The sequence below is a fragment of the Cibotium barometz genome, chromosome 16, assembly GCF_041138505.1.
Source record: "Cibotium barometz isolate CiBa-2024 chromosome 16, ASM4113850v1, whole genome shotgun sequence".
NCBI classification, from domain to species: domain Eukaryota; kingdom Viridiplantae; phylum Streptophyta; class Polypodiopsida; order Cyatheales; family Cibotiaceae; genus Cibotium; species Cibotium barometz.
The window spans coordinates 4,107,078-4,128,968 of NC_141061.1; the positions used below are offsets into that span (position 1 = coordinate 4,107,078).

The 21,891-nt window shown below is 42.5% G+C and overlaps 1 protein-coding gene across 1 annotated transcript; it reads left to right on the forward strand.

Moving 5' to 3' along the window:
• Window positions 1–3,335: 3,335 nt before the first annotated feature.
• LOC147630279 (pleiotropic drug resistance protein 1-like) lies at window positions 3,336–20,304 on the forward strand. The gene is made up of 24 exons (XM_086810120.1): window positions 3,336–4,240; window positions 4,433–4,553; window positions 4,922–5,004; window positions 5,083–5,167; window positions 5,443–5,602; window positions 5,772–5,848; window positions 5,930–5,983; window positions 6,087–6,177; window positions 6,314–6,615; window positions 6,707–6,988; window positions 7,106–7,422; window positions 7,522–7,682; window positions 7,824–7,927; window positions 8,017–8,179; window positions 8,309–8,431; window positions 8,519–8,673; window positions 8,787–9,119; window positions 9,194–9,484; window positions 18,327–18,410; window positions 18,493–18,626; window positions 18,712–18,939; window positions 19,064–19,235; window positions 19,394–19,648; window positions 19,813–20,304. The coding sequence occupies exons 1-24, from the start codon at window positions 3,897–3,899 to the stop codon at window positions 20,080–20,082; spliced, it is 4,389 nt and encodes a 1,462-aa protein (XP_086666246.1). The 5' UTR covers window positions 3,336–3,896; the 3' UTR covers window positions 20,083–20,304.
• The last annotated feature ends 1,587 nt before the right edge of the window (window positions 20,305–21,891 follow it).

The following is a 21,891-nucleotide window of genomic DNA, read 5'->3' on the forward strand; positions in this document are numbered from 1 at the left end:
ACCCAAAATATCTCATATTTTTAATATTTAAAACGTTTAAAAAGAAAAAAACATCTAAAACACGCATCAAAAATCAACCTTGGTTCTCTTGATGGGTTTTGGGCACTGTATATCTCTTAGGCACTTAAAACACCAAAATAGGATAGCCTAAGGGATGTGTACAAAGCTCAATTTATTAAGGGCGAAGGGTACCAAAGTGTGGACAGTCCTAGGAGATACTTGCATGTGGTCAATGATCTGTCGATTCTACCAAATTCAATTTCGAACACTTCGTGGGGTAGTCAATGTGAATGGGCACACAATCCCTTTCCTTTGCCTTCTGTTTACCTTTTCTTGATTTTCCAAAAATCCCTCCTCCCCCACTATCTATTATTAACCACTCCCTTTATCCTTTATTGTTGATTTGATTTCCCATTTTTCTTTTTTTCTTTCTTCTAATCTCTCTCTCTCTCTCTCTCTCTCTCTCTCTCTCTCTCTCCCCTTGTTTTCTTTCTTCTACTCTCTCTCCTCCCTTCTTTCTACTTGCTTTTGGGGTTTTCTTTTTCCTTTTTCTTGCCTTATCTTCCTCTTTTTTTTATTTTATTTCTTTCTTCTTCTTTTTCATTTCCTTTCTCGTTTCTCATCCTACCCTCTCTCTCTTCACATGTGGTTTTTCTTTTTTGACATTTCTAAGATGACCAACCATGTACTAGAGGCTTTATGGAAACACGTGATTTACCTACTTAAAGGCGATAAAATCTCCTCATTTCATGCTCAATAACATTTGCCCACTATCCTTTCGCATGTGGCCCACATTTGCCTCAACCTTCATAAAGTCACTTAAATCTTGTCGAATAATGTTATTCACATGTCTATAAATAACCCATACTTTTAAATTAATGCAAATATTTACATCAAATAAACCAAATATTTACATGTCTACAATAACTCATATTTTTAACTACATCAAATATTTACATCAACTAGAGCACATGAGGATCCACCCCCATGATCAACACAATGCAAAACATGTCACTACTACTCATTGACTAATAAAGGCTTAATAAAGAACTGCAAAAAATAAAGATACTATGAGCAATACTGAAAAGAGATAGAGGCTACAAAGAAGTAAATTGTAACCTTCTCTCTCTCTCTCTCTCTCTCTCTCTCTCACACACACACACACACACACACACATTTTCATTACAATAAATAACATATATATACACTTCTCATGAATATAACTAACTTATAAATAAAGATACTATTAGCATTATAAAGACCACAAAGATACTATGAGCATTATAAAAATACTATGAGCATTCTAGAGAGTACAAAGAAGAACATTGTCAAATTGTAACCTTCTCTCTCTCTCTCTCTCTCACACACACACACATTCTCATTACAATAAATAACATATACATACACTTGTCCATGAATATAACTAACTTATAAATAAAGATACTATCAACATTATAGAGACTACAAAGATACTATGAGCATTATAAAGAAACTATGAGCATTGTAAAGACACTATGAGCACTACAGAGACTACAAAGAAGAAAATTGTCAAATTGTATGCCCTCTCTCTCTCTCTCTCTCTCTCTCTCTCTCACACACACACATATTACAATAAATAACATATATATACACACCCACACGCACACATTACGATAAATAACATACATATACACTTCTCAATGCTCATGAATATATATAAGCAACTTGTAACTATGTAACGGCCACAATGATTGGTATCACGTTAACTATTGACCTAAGACCTAGCTTTAGTTATTGCTTGATTAGCTTGAATGTTCAATCCCCACTTGGTATCCAAAACTTGATTAGCTTGATTAATAAATACCTGGCACATCCGACGGATAGCCAACAGAAGCTCTAGAATCCCTATCTCGTGAGATATAATTAGGCAAAACATTAAGGCCAGCAGCAGGTATTAATTTTGAATCAAAACTGGGAAAGAGTTAACAGTGTAGAATAGGCTGTGCCAGCATGAAGAGCCTTCGAAATTCTTGCTCTACAGAGCTTGATAGTTTTGAGACTGATTGTGTGCAGCATTGGAGTGGACTCTTGTAAAAAGAAGCATCAAATCTGTATTTGCATGTTGAATCGCAGTGAGGCTCCCTTTAATTTCAATGGTTTGGGGACACTCGTGCAAAAAATACAAGGGAGAGAGGGAGAGAGAGAGAGAGAGAAGAAGAAGCTCTTTTAACGTCGTAGGAACAATCCCAAGAGACCAAATATGATCTATCCGACGTGAGTGAGATTCGAACACAAGAGAGAGAGAATGTGAATGTGTGTGTGTTTGAGAGGGAAACTTTTGAATAAACCTTGCATGAATCCAATTTTAACCATCCTAAGGCTTGTCTCAAGAACTTGAAGTGGATTTCCCCATCATTGAATTGGCCCAAAGGATGAAGCAAACCTTGCTTTTCTTCAACATTGTGTAGTGAGAGAGAGGTACAGAAGTACCCTTGAACACCAACAACCATAGAGTCCTAGTCCCCTTTGGATTGTGAATATTTTGGTATCCACTTGCTTCCTAGTACCCTTTGACCTCCTCTCTTCTAGAAAGATGCTTCTTAGCAAGCTTGATTATTGATGGATTGCCTTTCTTGCAAAAAAAAGCATCGATTTTTTTCGAAAGTAAAAACATTGTTTTTAAAGGGTTTTTGACATTAATTAGAAAAAAATAATTATGCATGAAAATAAAGATAAGACAAAGTCCAACACTTTTTTAATATTCCCATGTGACACTTTGACTATCCTAGAGATTGCAAAGTGGGGCTTTACATAAGACCACATGTTTTATTAGAGTGCCTTAAAGAAGCTTCCAAATCTCGCCCCTCAAAATAGTATTGGTGATGGGCTTACTTTTTGGCAAAGGTTTTAGATTTAATTGCGGAAATTTTAGATATTATATCAAACAATAAATGAGAGGATAAATTATGTTTTATGAGAACTACCAAATTATGTTTTTAAAAATATGTTTTATGAGAACTATAATTATAACCAAATTATAGAGTTTTTTATTTTTTTTTAAAAAAAGTTTTATGAGAACTATAATTATAACCAAATTATAGAGTTTTAAATAAAAAGGCAATATCAAATTTCAAGGGAACTTGATTTCAAACCGCCCCAACGTACAGTTTTGAATCCTTCAAAAAAAGGGGCAATGTCAAATTTTAAGGGCTTTTGATTGAATTCAACAAGAAAAAATGAACCGAACTGTTGGACATCTACACTGTTGAAAAAGCCTATATTTGAAAATTGTTTCCTTGGACTTTTAAGTGAAACCCCATTAAGTTACATATACCCTTGCGCCACCCATGATCCCACGGTTGTGCGTGTGGATGTTCGTCTCGGGAGATTAGCACGCAAACCTTTTGCAGACTGTATCTTCTCCCTGACTTACTGCTCTCTGCATTGAAGTAAAGCTCCTTAATCATCTTGCATTAAGTAAAGCCCAAGAGCACTGCACCATCGATTTGCCGAAAAAAAGTCTTGTTTTTAGCAGGTATCATGATTAGCCTTGCCCTTAGCAGGCGCCAAATCATGATACACGGAAAAAAAAAAAAGAACAGCACTCACTCATATCCTGTGTAAAATTTAAATTATTGCTAATCACTCCACCTCGATTAGTCTACAATAGAGCATAATTTCAAACATTTATCTGCTCTAATCACAATCGTTATCGTTCTTTAGCACACATCAGCCTAATCAATCCAGTAAATAGAATAAACATTGTCATCTGCTCATAACTCGCATGCACCAGTCATTCTGATCAGTCTGGCATGCTGTTCTCATCCCTATACCTGTTCTAATCCCTAAAGAAAATCACTCTAGCACCATCATCTATATAGCAAGTAGGGAATTGGTCTGCTCGAAATCAGCATCCAATGGCCTCATTCCCAAACGACAGTGTCAGTGTCTGGAGAGATGCAATGACAGCCAGCCAAAGAATATTTGCTACAGATGATAATGTTTTCTCGCGGCCTTCCAGTGGCCGGGGTGACGATGAAGAAGCTCTAAAATGGGCAGCCCTGGAGAAGCTGCCCACTTATGATAGGCTAAGAAAAGGTTTCCTCCACACTCTCAGCGAGAAGGGCACGGTCATCCATGAGGAGGTGGACATAACCAAGCTTGGATATGCTGAAAAGCAAGAGTTATTAGAGAAACTTGTGCATGATATTGAAGCTGACAACGAGCTGTTTCTTCTCAAGCTAAGAGAGAGAATTGACAAGTAAGCAAACTCCCAAATGCTTTTGATTTTTAGGGTTCTCCTTTTGCTGCTTTGTGCCATGTTTAGCCACAAAGATCTGAGCATTCACTAGCACTTGTGGGATGCTTTGCAAAAATCTGCCTTGGTGGGACACTCTGAATACATGCTCCTCATCTAACTAAGCTTGAATTCTGACATTTTTTTGTTACACAGGGTTGGGATTGATTTACCCAAAATAGAAGTTCGATTTGAGCATCTACATGTTGAAGCAGATGTTCATGTTGGAGGCAGAGCACTGCCAACCCTTTACAACTTCACAATCAACTTGCTGGAGGTAAACTTTCCATGAAACTTTGACGTGTTACATACATGAATGCACACGCACACACCTGCCTTCATACTCACACATGCACCCTTGCACACACACGCACACATTCAAATATTTGTATGGATATTGCAAGATAGCAAGCCAAAGCAGACAACTTGCTGCCTTTTTTCAAGATTTGACGTGTTACATACATGAATGCACGCACACACTTGCATTCATACTCACACACGCATGCACACACGCACATTCAAATATTTGTATGGAGATTGCAAGACAACAAGCCAAAGCAGACAACTTGCTATCTTTTTTCAAGATTTGTTACCTGTCTGCAAGTCTTATATTTGTAGTAACCACAAGCTTTTCTTATAATGCAGGGGCTTTTCAGCCTTCTTTTACCAACAAAGAAAAGAGTTCTTAACATACTCCATGACACTAATGGCATCATTAAACCCTCCAGGTAGGTTCTTGGTTTGTATATTGTCATGGGATATTTACTATGGGATGTACCAACTAAATGTCTTGTGTCTGTTTGCAGAATGACATTGCTTCTCGGGCCCCCCAGTTCAGGAAAGACAACCTTGCTGCTCGCTCTTGCAGGGAAGCTAACTCCTGATCTCAGGGTATGTGTAAAACTTAGGCTGGTTACACAATATACGATGGCAAGCAGAGATTTGAAAGGGCAAGATTGCCCGTACATTTCTGACTGGCCATGTAGACATGGCAGCTGCTGCATGTTTTTTTTAAATTGCCCATCCATACTTGACTGGCAATGCGGATGGACATCTGCTGCAGCTTTTTATTTTCTCTCTTTTATTTCTTAACATTCATGAACGACACAAACCAGTAAGCTTTTCAATACAAACTAATGAAGGAAAAACATCTGACAAAATAATAGGAGTCGGGCAAAGTGACATACAATGGGCATGAGATGACCGAATTCATTCCACAAAAGACATCTGCTTACATCAGCCAGCATGACCTACAACTCGGCGAAATGACCGTTCGTGAGACGCTCGACTTCTGTGGTCGTTGTCAGGGCGTTGGGACCAGATATGGTCAGCACTCACCATCCTGACAAAGCTTGTGCTTTTATGTTGCCAACATGGGAGCATTCGAAATTCCATCCTACTCTATTTATAGTTTTGGTCTGTAAAGAAATACAACTTTAAGAAGTCAAAGCATTAGTCTCCTTACTAGAGATAGTCTGCTTACTGTCTGTAACAGAGATGCTATCGGAGCTTTCACGAAGAGAAAAACAAGCTGGAATAAAGCCAGACCCTGACATTGATGTGTTCATGAAGGTGACTAAACTTCCTATATCTTCACTTTGCAATAATTGGCTTCTTTTCGGCTGACCATGTGCATTACCTTATCTTTTGCAGGCAGTTGCGATGGAAGGGCAGGAAACAAGTATTGTCACAGATTATGTCTTGAAGGTAATGCTTCCTTTGTGGCATGGATACATCTGCAGGCATAACTGCTTGATGCTTCTTCCAGTACTGCAACAATAAAAAAATTGATCACATGTTTACCTTGCAGATTCTCGGCCTTGACATTTGTGCTAATACCCTGGTTGGAGATGAAATGACAAGAGGCATTTCAGGAGGGCAGAGGAAGCGTGTGACGACGGGTAAGTGCCATGCACAGATGAAGACAAAGCAGAGCACCACTTGACTTTCTTTCACACTTCTAATGTGATCACATCAACACAAGCATGCATCACAAACTGCGTATCATTTTTCCATCCAAACACATTCCATGTCCAGGTGAAATGCTAGTGGGACCAGGGAAGGCTCTCTTCATGGATGAAATTTCTACCGGCCTGGACAGCTCCACCACTTTCCAAATAGTGAAATGCTTGCGGCAGGCCGTCCATGTGATGGACACGACTATGCTCATCTCACTTCTGCAGCCTGCACCTGAGACTTTTGAGCTCTTTGATGATCTCATACTTCTCTCTGAAGGCCAGATTGTTTACCAGGGCCCTCGGGACCTTATCCTCGATTTCTTCAAAGCAATGGGATTCAAGTGCCCAGAGAGGAAAAGTGTTGCGGATTTCCTGCAAGAGGTACAAACTTGGTTAATAAGCTTGTGAGGTATTAGTGCCAGAAGACACAGGAAGTTGGGGACTTCAACTGAATTCTTTTTTTCTAACATAGGTCACTTCAAGGAAAGATCAAGCACAATACTGGGCAGACCAAAGCCAGCCTTACAGGTACATTCCTGTGAAGGAATTTGCAGAGTCCTTCAACTCTTTCCATGTCGGCCAGCGGCTTCAAGAAGAGCTTGCGGTCCCCTTTGACAAGGCAAGGAGTCATCCAGCAGCCCTTTCAACCAACAAGTATGGCCTCGGAAAGAAAGCCCTATTCAAAGCATGCTTCTCAAGGGAATGGCTGCTCATGAAAAGGAGCTCCTTTCTCTATATTTTCAAAACATGCCAGGTGTTTGCCCTACTCAGCCCTCTCCTGCCTGCACACTCTTCATTTCCCCATAAACTCCATGTAGCATAAAAGAAAAAAGTTCTAACCTTCCATTGTTTGCTATCCTTCAATCTACAGGTATCGCTTATAGCCATTGTTGGTATGACAGTTTTCTTCCGGACCAAGCTTCATCCGGACAGTATTTCCCAGGGAGATTTGTATATGGGCGCCATCTTCTTTGGACTGGTAACTGTTATGTTCAATGGCTTTAGCGAGATGGCTATGACTGTCACTCGTCTCCCTGTGTATTATAAACAAAGAGACCAACTGTTTTATCCTGCATGGGCTTACTCAATACCAACGTTCATCACAAGGCTACCCATATCCATTCTGGAGTCACTAATCTGGGTAGGTTTAACATACTATGTGATTGGATTCTCTCCAGCCCCCGGCAGGTTAGTAAAAATTGAAGCATTATACATCCCAAACTCTAGTTTTCTTGCTATAGTACATTACTAGGTGTGATTTCACTCATTGGGAACTGTCACACACAGATTCTTTCGCCAGCTGTTGATATTATTCTGGATTTCTCAATCGGCCCTGGGAATGTTCCGTTTCATTGGTTCAGTCGGCAGATCTATGATCATAGCAAGCACATTTGGTTCCTTTTTTCTGATGGTCATCTTCCTCCTGGGGGGATTTGTCATCTCTAAAGGTACATCTTTGGTCACCATAAAAATGCTATTTTCCTTGAAGGAACTTGTGAATATGAATTGTGGAACTCAAGGCTATGGCAGCTGCTGATAGTATGCAAAGTGGCAAAATGGGTTGTAACCTGGTTGCTCGGCATTGGCAGATCAAATCCCCAAGTGGTGGATTTGGGCTTACTGGATCTCTCCAATGATGTATGGGCAAAATGGTTTAGCCATCAATGAATTTCTTGCGGATCGTTGGAAAAAGGTGAACAAACCTTCCATCTCCTATCTGTAATACTATCTATATGTCCCTGTATCCATAAGCATCGAACATGAAGAGCTTCATTGTTGCAGGAGTACAATGGGAGTGTCAATGCACACACCATCGGAACAGCCATATTGAAATCAAAAGGACTATTCACAGAAGACCGTTGGTATTGGATTTCCATTGGAGCTTTGATTGGGTTCACCATACTGTTCAACGTCTTATTCACATTGGCATTGGCCTATCTCAATCGTATGAATTTCCATCTCTCACAAATACGTTTGTTTAAGAAACTCTAGTATCTAGGTGGCTCCCCTTTCAGTCTTCATTGCATTGCACACATATGGGCTTAGTCAATCACATGCCATTCTTGACATGCAGCCCTAGGTAAACCTCAAGCGATCTTGTCAGACGAAGATTTAAAAGAAAAAGACTCAAATAGAACCGGGGAACATCCGCCCTCGTACCAATCAGCATCAAGCAGGCCATCAGCAGCCCATCAAGGTAGTAGGACTCTGCCTTGACCAGCCTTTAAAATGGAAGTTCCATATGTGTTCACATTATTGAATTGGCTGCCTCCAAATTTGGTAGGCATTGATTTACCCGAGGTCAGGCGATCAAGCAACTCCCCAGCAGACTTTAATCATTTCGATGGTACTGAAATTCAAAAAAGAGGAATGGTTCTCCCTTTCCAACCCCTGTCTATTACCTTCAACTCAGTCAACTATTATGTTGACATGGCCCCAGTAAGATCTTCTATCCTCCAGCTTCTTCTGCATGCAGATTTTTTTACACCTGCATGCCAAGGGCTATAAACAAATAGGTCTATTTTACATGTTTTTATATCATGTTCCTGCAGGAAATGAAGAAGCAGGGTATTGTTGAAGATAAACTTCAGCTGCTACGAGAGGTGAGCGGATCCTTCAGGCCAAGGGTTCTTACAGCTCTAGTGGGTGTGAGTGGTGCTGGAAAGACTACTCTTATGGATGTTTTGGCTGGAAGGAAGACAGGTGGGTATATTGAGGGTGATATTAGGATATCTGGATACCCAAAAAAGCAGGAAACATTTGCTCGGATTTCAGGTTATTGCGAACAGAATGATATTCATTCCCCCAACGTCACTGTAAAAGAATCTCTTGTATACTCTGCATGGCTACGTCTGCCAGAAGAAGTTGACAAGAAAACGAGAATGGTAAGCTCTTAGTAACTTTGCAAGATTCAGATCATAGTTGAAAATCTTCCTTTTTATTTCAATTGATTATGCAGATGTTTGTGGAAGAAGTGATGGAGCTTGTTGAGTTATCCCCCATCAGAGATGCTTTGGTGGGTCTTCCTGGTGTCAATGGCCTTTCCACAGAACAGCGAAAGAGACTCACCATTGCTGTTGAGCTGGTAGCAAATCCTTCCATAATCTTTATGGATGAGCCCACATCTGGTTTGGATGCACGAGCTGCAGCCATAGTCATGAGAGCTGTACGTAACACCGTAGATACTGGCCGGACAGTAGTATGCACAATTCATCAACCAAGTATTGACATATTTGAAGCATTCGATGAGGTATGCTCAGTTTCTTTGATGTTTAAGAGTTGTCGACATTGGGATTGTGCAGTAAACTTGCAATTCAAGAATGTATCAATTTCTTCTGGAATAGGCTTAAATCACTAGAAAAATCATCTTGGTTTTGTTTCTTTCCTTCCAGTTTTTTTATGAAAGGGATGCGTATTTGAATTGGGGAAAGCCACACTGGGCTGTAGTGCCATGTGATCCGTCTCCACCTCCAGACAAGAAAGGCCCACGGCTCCAGATGAAAAGAAAAAGCTGCCCTCCATTCCTGCATAGTTCTAAATCTGCCCTACAGGTGCTCCCAAATGGCCACATGGTGTGCATGAGATCGATCAGGTGGCTTGGACCACTGATCAGCTGGTGGGGTAGCAGACCCTTCAATGACCTTGCAACATCATGCTCGCCAAAAATGTCAAGCTGAGAGGCTTCCCATAGGGCACTCCCACGGTATGGTCGTAGCCCAAGAAACCATGGGAACCTGCGTTGCCTCCATAACCACTATTACTCCACGTGGAGTGCCCAGCTTATACCACCAGGTGCATGGCCTTCATTTACAGGGTTCGAGATAAGATAGGTTAAACCTTTGTCATCTAAGTTACTGTAACATGCGGAAGCTTCGGGGGAGATCGGTAACTTCAATGCTCAAAAAAAACAGCACACTTATAGCGACGAAATTAACGCACAAAACTGGATATAGATGTGCAGAAAAATAGAGAGAGAGAGAGAGGAGGAAGGGGGGGGGGGGGGGGGGGGGGGGGGGGGGGGGGGGGGGGGGGAGAAGAGGACACAGTATTGGGTCCCGAATACCCTTTGTAGGGCCCCACCACGAATGGTGTATTTGCTTTTATTAGAATGATGCAAAACTGAAATAAAAGACTGAACCTCAACCTTCTTGGCTGAGATAGATCTATGCCCTTGACCTTCAATCCTTCACCCCTTCTGCGTTAGCTTGTCCTTGGCTGTTCTAGCCCTTTGTTCAGCTTCAGCACTTGGTGATTGATAATGAACTGAATTGAGGCATGGGTATTTATACCCTCCACAACAACCAGTCGGCTGGTTTACAGCAGTCGGCTGTCCCAAAAATGCTCCACGACTGAAAAATACAGCATAAAATGCTAGAAAATGCTGCGCATGCCTACAATAAATGCTGGCCACCAGATGTCTCAAGCCTGGCTGCTGGGCAGCCTGTGTGGGCTGACCCACATCTGGATTATAGACCCTTTAGGGCTGTGTGATCAGTCAACCACCTGTCCAAGAGCCCCAGGGCTGTCTATAGCCCTCCTATGGCCATCCCATGGCTGGTGGGTACAGCGAAGGCCTTCCTAGCCCTTATGGGGGTGGTCTTACACCTTCCCCATGCCCACATGTCCCCTTGGGGTAGCCCTATGGGCTGGCCCCTTTCTTATATGCAAACCCTAACTGTCTACACAATGATCTCGCATCCAGTACCATACCAGATACACAGAACCACTGACATCATTTCAGAGGGAAACTCACAGCGCGGACTGGCACTGTTTCATGTGCAAGACAATGCACACCTGACCTTGGACTCATGTACAAGACAATGCACACCTGACCTTGGACTCATGTACAGGACAATGCACACCTGACCTCGGACGACTGGAATGGAACCCTGGCCCCTTTCCTATATGCAAACCCTAACTGTCTACACAGTGATCTGGCATCCAGTACCATACCAGATACACAAAACCACTGACATCATTCCAGAGGAAGACTCATAGCGCGGACTGACACTGTTTCATGTGCACGACAATGCACACCTGACCTTGGACTCATGTGCAGGACAATGCACACCTGACCTCGGACGATTGGAATGGAACCCTGGCTGACTCGTCCGGGACTGGGTTCACATGGCACCTTCTGTACAGATATGTCTACGTGGCATGCAAGTACGGGATGCACGTGACAGTTACTGTTCCTCCCTAGGTGTAAGGTCCTAGCTAAAGAGCCAAAAGACCCCCTCTACCATACCGGCTATGCAGCCAGGTAATCCATGTTACATGAGTGGTAGCAGAAGCACTATAATGGTGATTAAGGTATGTGTGAGGTTGCTCCAAGTCGGCCAACCCTAAATAATTGTATGCCCACACATAGTCATCAAGCTATGAAGCTTATCTACAACTTGGACAAGCACCCATAATGACTGAAGATTACTTATGGCAATTCGCGCTCCAAGAACGTGTGGCAGCAAGTTAGAATGTACGTCACACATGTATTATGAGGTTAAGCATTGATTAAGCAATAGGCCACTTATAAGCCATGAGCGCCCAGTTGGCCACTCTTTAAGTGTGTGAATACTTGTGGCCTTGTAAAATTCAATTTCTATCATAATGCAATAGTCTCCCATTATGCAACTAAGGCTTTGCTGCCTTGGACTGAAGCACATGAAGGTGCTTTTGCTGAAGATGTAAGTGCAAGTCTTAGGACTTATGCACACATGCTAAAGGTTGTGTTTCATTGCTGAAATTTGAGAGAATGAGATGATTTATGCAAGGGACTGCTGACAAGCTGGGCACTAAGGCCAATGCTTGGTCCCTTTGATGCCCATGAGCTGCCCTAAGAGCAAGGCCCTTAGGCTGGCCACAAGGCAGGCAGGCTGTGTCATCTAGTCTTGAAGATATTGTGTGCGAGCTGCAATGAATTATGAACCATTAAACACCGCTAGTCTAAAAGCTAGCTCTAGTGTATGCTAATAGGTTGTAGTTGTTGGTATCCATAAGAAGGATAGCAGACTCCAGAGGCTCATATCAATAGACATGTACATGAACTCTCTAGTGGATGCAAAGTAGTGTCATATGCGGAAGCTCTGGGAGTCTTCTTTCAGCCCTAAACACCTTTCAGGAACAACTTGATACAAAATGCAAACTGAAGATGGAGAAGAGAGAGAGAGCTGAGTTTTCAGAATATTCTATATAGTACAAAAAGGTACAATCTTTGGCAAGCCCTAGGCTGCCCCATAAAAGGTTCTTCTAGACTCCAAAAAGTCGTACTCTATGACCCAACCCATAAAGGACTCAATGAGTCCTAGTAACACAACTTATGCTTATAAAATATTCTCTGAGAGCTCGTCGGCCAACTCCAACTGTCGGCCAGTTTCATGTCCCCTAAAAATCATCATGGCCATTATCACCTTTCACACGTGTGGCAGTCAATTGACTGGCCGCCTTGCCGACTGTTGTTCATGCCTTTTAGAAGGCTGCCAATCTGTTGTCCATCCTGAATGTTCTTGTCTTTCTACTGCCCTTCAAGGATTAGCGATGAGATTAGCATGTCCATGTCATCATGCACATGACATCCCCTTGTGCTAAACTTGATGACGGGATTCCAACTTCTAACCCTAGATGATTGTCATCATCCCCTTGTCTCCTCATGGACTCCCCAACTTGTCATCCTTCCCTTCCTAGCAACCTTTTCACTGAAAGCCTTGCCTTGTCTCTGACTGTAAGCCCCGCAGGGCGTGCCGTGACAGATTCAACCACGTGTCCAAGAGATAAAGATATATAGAGAGAGAGGAGAGAGAGAGAGAGAAGGGAATGGGGATCTTGCACAGTACACCACATTGAGCAGGAAACAAGCCAGGAATTTATTCAAGAAAAATCCACGAGCACGTGGCCAAGATCAATACAATCAATGAATACAAAACAAACAATCTCATTCTAGCATCGTTGCCATCGATGGGTCATTTGGCATCGTTGCACCCAAACTAGAGCATGTCCAAGTAACCATCATAAGCAAAATAATGATCAATTCCAGTCTAATATATACAGTGAAGAGAGCTAGAGGCACAATTCCTCCCTCTTGAATCTGTTTTGATCGCAAGACGTCCATTTATGTACTTCAAATACATCTGAACCAACCACTTCCTCATAAGCTCGTAGTATATCTGGATAGTCCTTGAAGTACTTCTCTAGCATCCAATAGCAAATAATTCTCGTATTCCAAGAGAAACTTTCTGACCACTATCTTTCTCACAAAATAAAACTCAATCTGTTGTGTCTCTTCCACCCCTGGTGGATCCATCAACACAAGCTCCTCTAGGGGGGTAACCCTGTACATGGTTCCTCCAATGCTCTTGGAAAGTCCAACCGATATCAAACATGGTTGATCTTCTTGGTATCCTGAGAAAGGTCCATATACCATTATTTCCTGACTTTGGCAATCCAAAGATAAAATCCATAGTAATACTCTCCCATAGAACATTCAATGGGTGCAATAATCTGCTAGCTTTTGTCGGTCAGACTTGACCTTCAAACATTCTTGAACATAAAACTTAATGTTCTTTCTGCTAGGCCATTGAAGTAGCTTCTCCCAAGCTTGTGTTGTAGACACTTTTTGTCTTCAAGTCCTTTGTTACACATAAACAGGTTCACTTCATGAAAGAATCTTTCTTGATGACAAGAAAAGTCACAAAATTTTCATTCTAAGATCTAATCCAATACAATCCTAGAAATCCTCATCTAAGACTTTCATAGACCACAACATGGCCCTCATGGTACAAGACTGCTCCAATGCAGTCTCCTCTTGACAAACTTCCTCGCAGAATATCAATCTAATGATCTTTCGATCTATCTGGCTTCTTGCTTTAGCTTGTCAGGCCAGTTTACATCTATATATCCCTTGTTTCTGTTAGCACATTCATCCCCAGTTTCTGCCCATTTCTGGTGTCCTTTTGGTCCCACTTGTATGGCCCTTGATTGTGGGCTGGCCACCCCTTTTTTTCCATATTTTTTTGGGATTTTTCCCAGCCCTTTTGGTATTTTACCAGTCGGCCAGCTCCTCAACTCCAGTCGGCCAGCTTATTGAGCTCCAGTCGGCCAGCCCTCCTCACCTATAAATAGGTGGGGCTGGCCTCTTATCATTCATTCAGTCTTGTACATATTTTGCTCCCTCACTTACGAGACTTGTAGTGTCTCATGCTTGGGACTATTTTGCTTCAGTATATTCAGCATAGTTCTCCATATCTCTCTCTCTCTCTTGCACTCTCTGTTCAGCACATTCTAGTGCCACTCTGCTTCCGCTCTATGCACTCTTTCATGGTATCATCGCTCCCGGTTTAGCAACCTCCTTGCTGACCCAGTTTCAGCACTGTTTTCAACACCCTCTCCTCTGCGTTTTCTCTCAAATTTGCAGCCCTTTGCTGCTGCGTTTTCTGGCTGCACCTGCTGGTCACTTCTCTTCTAGATTGGCTTCACCAATTGCAGCCATCAGGTATTTTCTGATCAGCGTTTTCTTTCCACGTGGAGATTGGACATAGGCAGCCTGTTTTTCTTCGGGACAGCAGCCTTCTGTGCTGCATTTTCCTCTCCAGTGGGCTTGCTCCTTTGCAGAGGGGGTCGGCCAGCCCTCCTCACCTATAAATAGGTGGGGTTGGCCTCTTTTGCTCCTTTGCAGAGTAGGTCGGCCAGTCCTCCTCACCTCTTATCATTCATTCAGTCTTGTACATATTTTGCTCCCTCACTTATGAGACTTGTAGTGTCTCTTGCTTGGGACTGTTTTGCTTCAGTATATTCAGCATAGTTCTCTCCATATCTCTCTCTCTCTTGCACTCTTTGTTCAGCACATTCTAGTGCCACTCTGCTTCCGCTCTGTGCACTCTTTCAGTTTCCACATTGTAAACACTTCCCTTCTTTGGCGTATTCCTCACGTTGCTTGAGAGACACTCTTCTTTGAAAGAGTGGAGGTTTGTCCTCACTCTGCTCCTCCTCCTCTTAAGACTCCGCTCTTGATGGGGATCGGTCTTTAAACTTCTTCCTTCGAGGTGGATCCCGACTGCCATTCTTTGTCTTGCCGTCCATCCAAGGCATGTACAAGGCCTCGGCTTGTAAAGCCTTATCTTGGGCTTCTTCCAACGTTTTCAGACCAGCCATATAAACTGCTTGCATAAGCTTGGGTTGCAATCCATTCACAAACTTACGCATCTCCATTAGTGGTGGAATGAGAGTATATGAAGTAAACTTCAAAGAAACTGCTAAAAATTTGTTAAGATAAGATGCCACATTCTCACCAACTTTCTCCTTTACCTCATCCCATTCCTTCTGCGCATCTGCTTCAAAGTTTGCAAGTAAGAACTTCTTGTTGAACATAGTATTAAAGTTGGTCCATGCCTTCGGCTCGGTCCCTTTGTGTACTACTTTTAGCCACCAACTCAAGGGGGCATCCTTCAAATGCATGCGAACCATGCAAAGCTTTGACTTTTTGGAGTAGTCCTCTCCTCCAAAAGTGGCATCAAATTGTTTAACAAAAGATAATACTTTTTGTGTATCCCATTTTCCATGAAAAGCAACAAACTTAGCACTCTTCTCTCCCGGTTTTAAGTCCATCTTGCCGGTTGATGAAGGCTCCTTTGCCGTCCTTTCCTTTACCTATCTTGAAGAAGCTACATCCGAGAGAGTGAGCCTAAGGATAGCCTCCATGTTTCCTCCACGAGAAATGAAACAGGTAGCTCTAGATCCTTCAGCAATAGTGACTCCTTTGGCCCGAAGATAAGCTTTGGCAGCTTCTACTCCTTCGGCTTCAATGGTTTGGTCCTTCATGAAATCTTCAAACATCGGAGCCCTTCTTTGGTCCTGTTCCTTCTTGGCTCTCCAAGCTAGGAATTCATCTTGGAGAAACTATCTAAACTGCTGAAAATCTCAGTACTCTGTCGATGTCATAGCTGTTTGTCTCATGAGAAAGACTGTCGGTCTTGGATCCCATCTTGAAGTCCTAGGTTGGTCTCATAATTGTTCCCTTCATTATGCCCTTGGTATCCCTCTACTCTTTCCATGGTTCTCTCACCCCAAGAAAGTTTCTTCAAGAGAAATCTTGCTCCGATACAACTGTAAGCCCAACAGGACGTGCCATGTGAAAGATTCAACCACGTATCCAAGAGATAAAGATATAGAGAGAGAGGAAAGAGAGAGAGAAGGGAATAGGGATCTTGCACGGTACACCACACTAAGTGGAAAACAAGCCTCCCCTCCTTTCAAAAATTTACTCAGGAACAATCCACGGACGCGCTGGCCAGGATCAATATAATCAATGAATACAAAACAAACAAATATACCGATGTAGGAAATCCAAGTCAATGTCAATGTCAAGGCACAAGATCTCTGATGCCGAGTACACCATGAGGATGACCCACAAGTATCTCTCACCGAGCTAGTACCAGATCCAATATCCAATTCCAAATCCAATGAATCCAAATCCAATATCCAATATCCAAGTCCAATATCCAGGTCCAAGTCCAAAACCTCAAAGATGTCCGAGGAAACTCAATACTCAATCTTCAGGAAAATCCTCAAGCAGCTTCTCGAAAGGTGGTAGCGCTAGTGACTATGGGCGGCGAGAGGAGGAGGTGGCGGTGACGGCCAAGCTGAGCTAGGCGGAGGTGTCACAAGGAGGTGAAGCCGGTGGTGAGGTAGATGATAAAGATGATGATCTCCGTAACTTTATGCACTTAATGCCCAAACAAGAGGGCTCTAGCTTCTTTTATACTTTGGGGAAGCCTTACTTTTTGCCAAAAGCTTGTCCATGCTTTGGCTTTTGCCTTTTACTCTTTGCTTTTGTTTTTTCTTCTTTTACTTTTATTAATAAAATATTACCATCTTTTAATAAAGTTGTTGTGATTTGCTTTTATGACTTCAAGGCCTTGCTTTTTGTCCTCGAGCTCCTTTTTGAAAAAGCGGCTTTCAGTTTTTTCGTCCAGCTCACTCTCCTCTTTCCAATGGTGTCCTTGGCTCGCGGTCAACCTAGTTTGACTTTTTGTTTTTCTTGCTTTTTGACTAAGACTGGTGCTTTTTGCTTTTTGACTACGACTGATGCTTTTTCCTGAGCCAACTTCATGATTCTTGTTTCCATGCTTTCATCAACCTGTCCATGTGTCCGGGCATGTGTTCCATCATGTGAAATAGAGCTAGGAGGGCCAAACAGTTACAATGGCTCCACTCCGATTTGATCAAGATCTGGGCATATGTTCCACTTTGCCCCCTAGCCTTCTTGCCCTATCCTATTTCCTAAAAGCCTTTCTTGGTATGACCAACCAACCTCCTGGAAACTCTTTTTATGTCTTATGTTACTCTCCTTGGACTATGCACCTTCATCCAAGACACCATCAGTGTTTAGCATTGCTGAGCCTAATGCTGATACGATGTTGCCTGGTCACCACACCACCAAAAGATCAAAGACATGGTCAATGGTTTCATCCATGCACGATGTAGTAAGGATGGGTGGGAGGCATCTCAGAACCGGCCTGAAGCTCTAATATTAATGTCACATGAAGAAGCTCTAGGAGTCTTCTTTCAGCCCTAAACACCTTTCAAGAACACCTTGATGTGAAATACAAACAAATATGGAGAGAAGAGAGAGAGAGAGCTGAGTTTTCAGTATATTCTATATAGTAAAAAAAGATACAACCTTTGGCAAGCCCTAGGCTGCCCCATAAAAGGTTCTATACTCCAAAAAGTCTTACTCTATGACCCAGCCCATAAAGGACTGAATGAGTCCTAATAAACACAACTTGTGCTTATATAATATTCTCTAAAAGCTGGTTGGCCAACTACAGCTAATGGCCAGTTTCATGTCCTCCAAAAATCATCATGGCCATCATCGCCTTTCACACGTGGGGCAGTCAATTGGCTGGCCACCTTGCCGACTGCTGTTCATGCCTTTTAGAAGGCTGCCAACCTGCTGTCTATCCTGAATGTTCTTGTCTTTCTGCTGCCCTTCAAGGATTAGCAATGAGATTAGCATGTCCACGTCATCATGCACATGACAAGTAGCAATCAATTTCTGAACTGAGCCCTAAATTTTGTGTATTTGGTGATCTAAACTGCAGTTGCTTTTGATGAAACGAGGCGGGCAAGTGATCTATACAGGTCCTCTTGGTCTCCACTCTCACCAGCTTATAGAATACTTTCAGGTAAGCCCTTCAGATAGAGCATGAAACTGTGCCAGGTTTGACTTCCTCATCCCCACAATCTGAAACACATTTGCTTTTGCAGGAAATTCCAGGAGTCCCCCACATCAAGGAAGGATATAACCCGGCAACATGGATGCTTGATATCAGCTCACAGTCAGCAGAGGCTCGCCTCGGCATTGATTTTGCACAGATCTACAAAGATTCTACTCTCTACCAGTAAGAAATGATACCTTGCCTTTGATGCATGTTTTCAGCTTTCCCAAGCTCCGTTCAAATCTTTATGTCTTGTCCCTATGATCAGACACAATCAAGCACTCATCAAGGAGCTCAGTATCCCCATTCCTGGTTCCAAGGACCTCTTCTTTGCAACCCAGTACAATCAAAACTTCTTTGGGCAGTGCGTAGCGTGCCTTTGGAAACAACACTGGTCTTATTGGCGCAATCCTTACTACAATGCTGTGCGATTGATGTTCACAACCATTATCGCTTTGATGTTCGGAACAATCTTCTGGAATCTTGGTGGAAAAACGTAAGGTTTTCTTGCTTTGAAGCAAGCTTTCAAGTTCCATGCAGACATAAACCCAATGTTCCACACCGTCACACCTAAGAGTATTCTTTAATAATAAGAGTTTGAGTATTTTTGTTGTGTGCAGAGGAACGACCCAAGATTTGACAAACATCATGGGTGCCATGTATGCGGCAACATTGTTTCTTGGATTCAGCAATTCAAGCGCAGTGGAACCCGTTGTTGGGGTTGAGCGAACTGTTTTCTATCGTGAAAGAGGAGCAGGAATGTACTCTGCACTCCCGTATGCCTTTGCTCAGGTAGCCACTGCCATCGTGGACATCCATGTATCTTATTTGCAAGATGTGAAACTGTTCAGTAGCAGTTTAAGAAAAAACATTTATGATAAGAAAACTAATTAGGCATCTCATGTGATGAAGCAGTAAGACGAGTGCTGACCCACGTGCTGTGCTTGCAGGCAGCTATTGAGATTCCTTACGTTTTCATACAGACCGTACTATATGCGGTGCTTGTGTATGCAATGATGAACTTCGAGTGGACTGCAGCCAAGTTTTTCTACTTCTTCTTCTTCATGTTCTTCACCTTTCTCTATTTCACCTACTACGGCATGATGAACGTGGCGATCACACCCAACGTCCACTTTGCAGCGATAATCTCATCTGCCTTCTTAAGTTTCTGGAATTTGTTCTCTGGCTTCATGATCCCTCGCGTGGTAATTTTTATGTCATGGGCAAATCCAAAACCAAAAAGAAAAAAGAGCTTAATACTATTTCCTGTCATTTATGGAAGTGAAAGGGTTTGCATTGCAGACTTACCTTGGCCTGCAAAAATGTTGATGTGTATGCTTTCTTTTAACCCTTGGTTTTGGCAATGCAGAGCATTCCTGTGTGGTGGAGATGGTATTACTGGGCAGATCCTGTTTCATGGTCGCTCTATGGCTTGATTGCATCTCAACTCGGTGACCTCGAGACGACCGTTAACGATCCCGACGGGACTCGCCCAACTGTGAAACAGTACATCAAGGAAAGCCTTGGCTACAACCATGATTTCTTGGGAGCAGTGAGCGGGATGCATGTTGGCCTGACATTCCTGTTCTTGTTCGTGTTTGCCTTCGGCATCAAGAAACTCAACTTCCAGACACGGTGAGCCAAAAGGACTAGAGCAGGCAAAGCAGAGCAATGGCGGGTGATGCAGAAGAGCACACCATGCGTTTTGAGCGTCCTTGTCATGCTCGATAATCGGATCATCGTGATCTCCTGCCCTCCAATGTATGCCATGCTATACAATACATCATGTATAACGTGTGCATATAAAATCAAACTATATTCTTTTACAATGAAACTAAATATAGATGTTCTAACTTTTTCAACAAGTGTTATTTGTTTATTTAATTTTTTGAGGGTGCTTATTCACTCTATTCACTCTATTCACTCTCCTATCTCACTAAAAATCATAGCTCCACAGAGACAAGGCCGATCAAAATTCTGTCACCACAGATATTTTTTTAAATATACCAAAGAAAATTCCTATGGAGTTAGAATTTTCATACTTGGTGTCACTGTCTGTAAGATTAGGAAACCTCATTGAGATGCGCCTCCTACAGAAACTTCCTGCGTATCAGGCCTTGGACCCTTAGCCATCTCTTGCACACTTTATAAGAAGACCTAGTATTCTTATAAGCACCCCCATCGCCTAATCAAAGAGTTAATTAATTCGTAAAATTCTTCTTATTTTGCCTAATGAAAATGTTGTGTGTCAAAAGAAGGCCACCATCGTTGTGTAATCTAATGTTGGACATTGCAATCGTTGGAAAAATGGAAATTCCCCAGCCCATTAGCGGAGACATCGAGTAAGCTCTGCGGCAAATGCACTGCAGCAAAGTGAAGCCGATGTGTCCTCTTATAGGTCCTTTCTGAAGCAGCTAGGTCCAACATCTACTGGCTACAGCACCCTCTTTCTCCTTCCTGCATCTGCACTCGCACGTCATGTAGAAGTTCGCTGACGCACGTTCTCTGCAAATTGGCATGTGCCAGGCGTTTCAAAGCAGTGAGCCTGCAAACACGTAGCAAAAGGGGTGCCTTTCCTTGGGCATCGTCTACCTTGCACACATGAGAGATGGCGAGAGATGCCTCTGAAACACAGCGTTGAAGCGGCGAGGAAGATATGACGGAAACCGAAAAAACTGCAATGTGTACGTGGTACGCGACGTTTAATTGGTGTCATAATAACGTTTGGATTAAGGTTCCACCTTAATAAAATAAAGTTATACACGATGTCTCTTGCTTGGTTAATTAATGAATTCGATTTTTTCATCGTTATTAGCCCCTATTCACTCTAACACATTAATTAATTTCTTTTAGGGTGCTCGTTTTTAATTTTTAAAAAGTTAATAAACAACCTCAACAAATTAAATAAACAAATAATTGATTAATTAAACATACTATAAATAAAAAAACAACCAAAAATTTACAAATAACATATTGTGAATATTATAAATAACATACAAAATGTTTTTTGAAATAAATAATTTTGGTATCGTAAAATTTAGAACATTGTCAAAAATTAATTTTTGATAATGAAAAGGGTAAGTTGGATGTGGCAAGGATGAGTCCGGGGGTGTGGCGGCGGCAGAAGCTGCAGGCGGCCTTGTCTTCACGAGACGTCTACATGTAGACGAGAACACCCACATTCCAATACTTGCGTGCTGGTGGCACGGCGCCCCGTGGAACAACCATTCCACGTCCTCCATCACCAGGCTCTTCAGCAAGCCAACGTTGTTGGCCACCATGGGCATGTGAAAAAGACGCCGCAGTTTCTCATTGGCCCGCGCCCCCTCATCATCACCACAGCGAGCCACCTCATTGGAGCAGTCGAACCACCACTCCACGTCCTTTGCCCAGCAAGCTCTTCAGCAAGCCGACGTTGTTGGCCATCCTCCATGATGTCCTGCAAAAT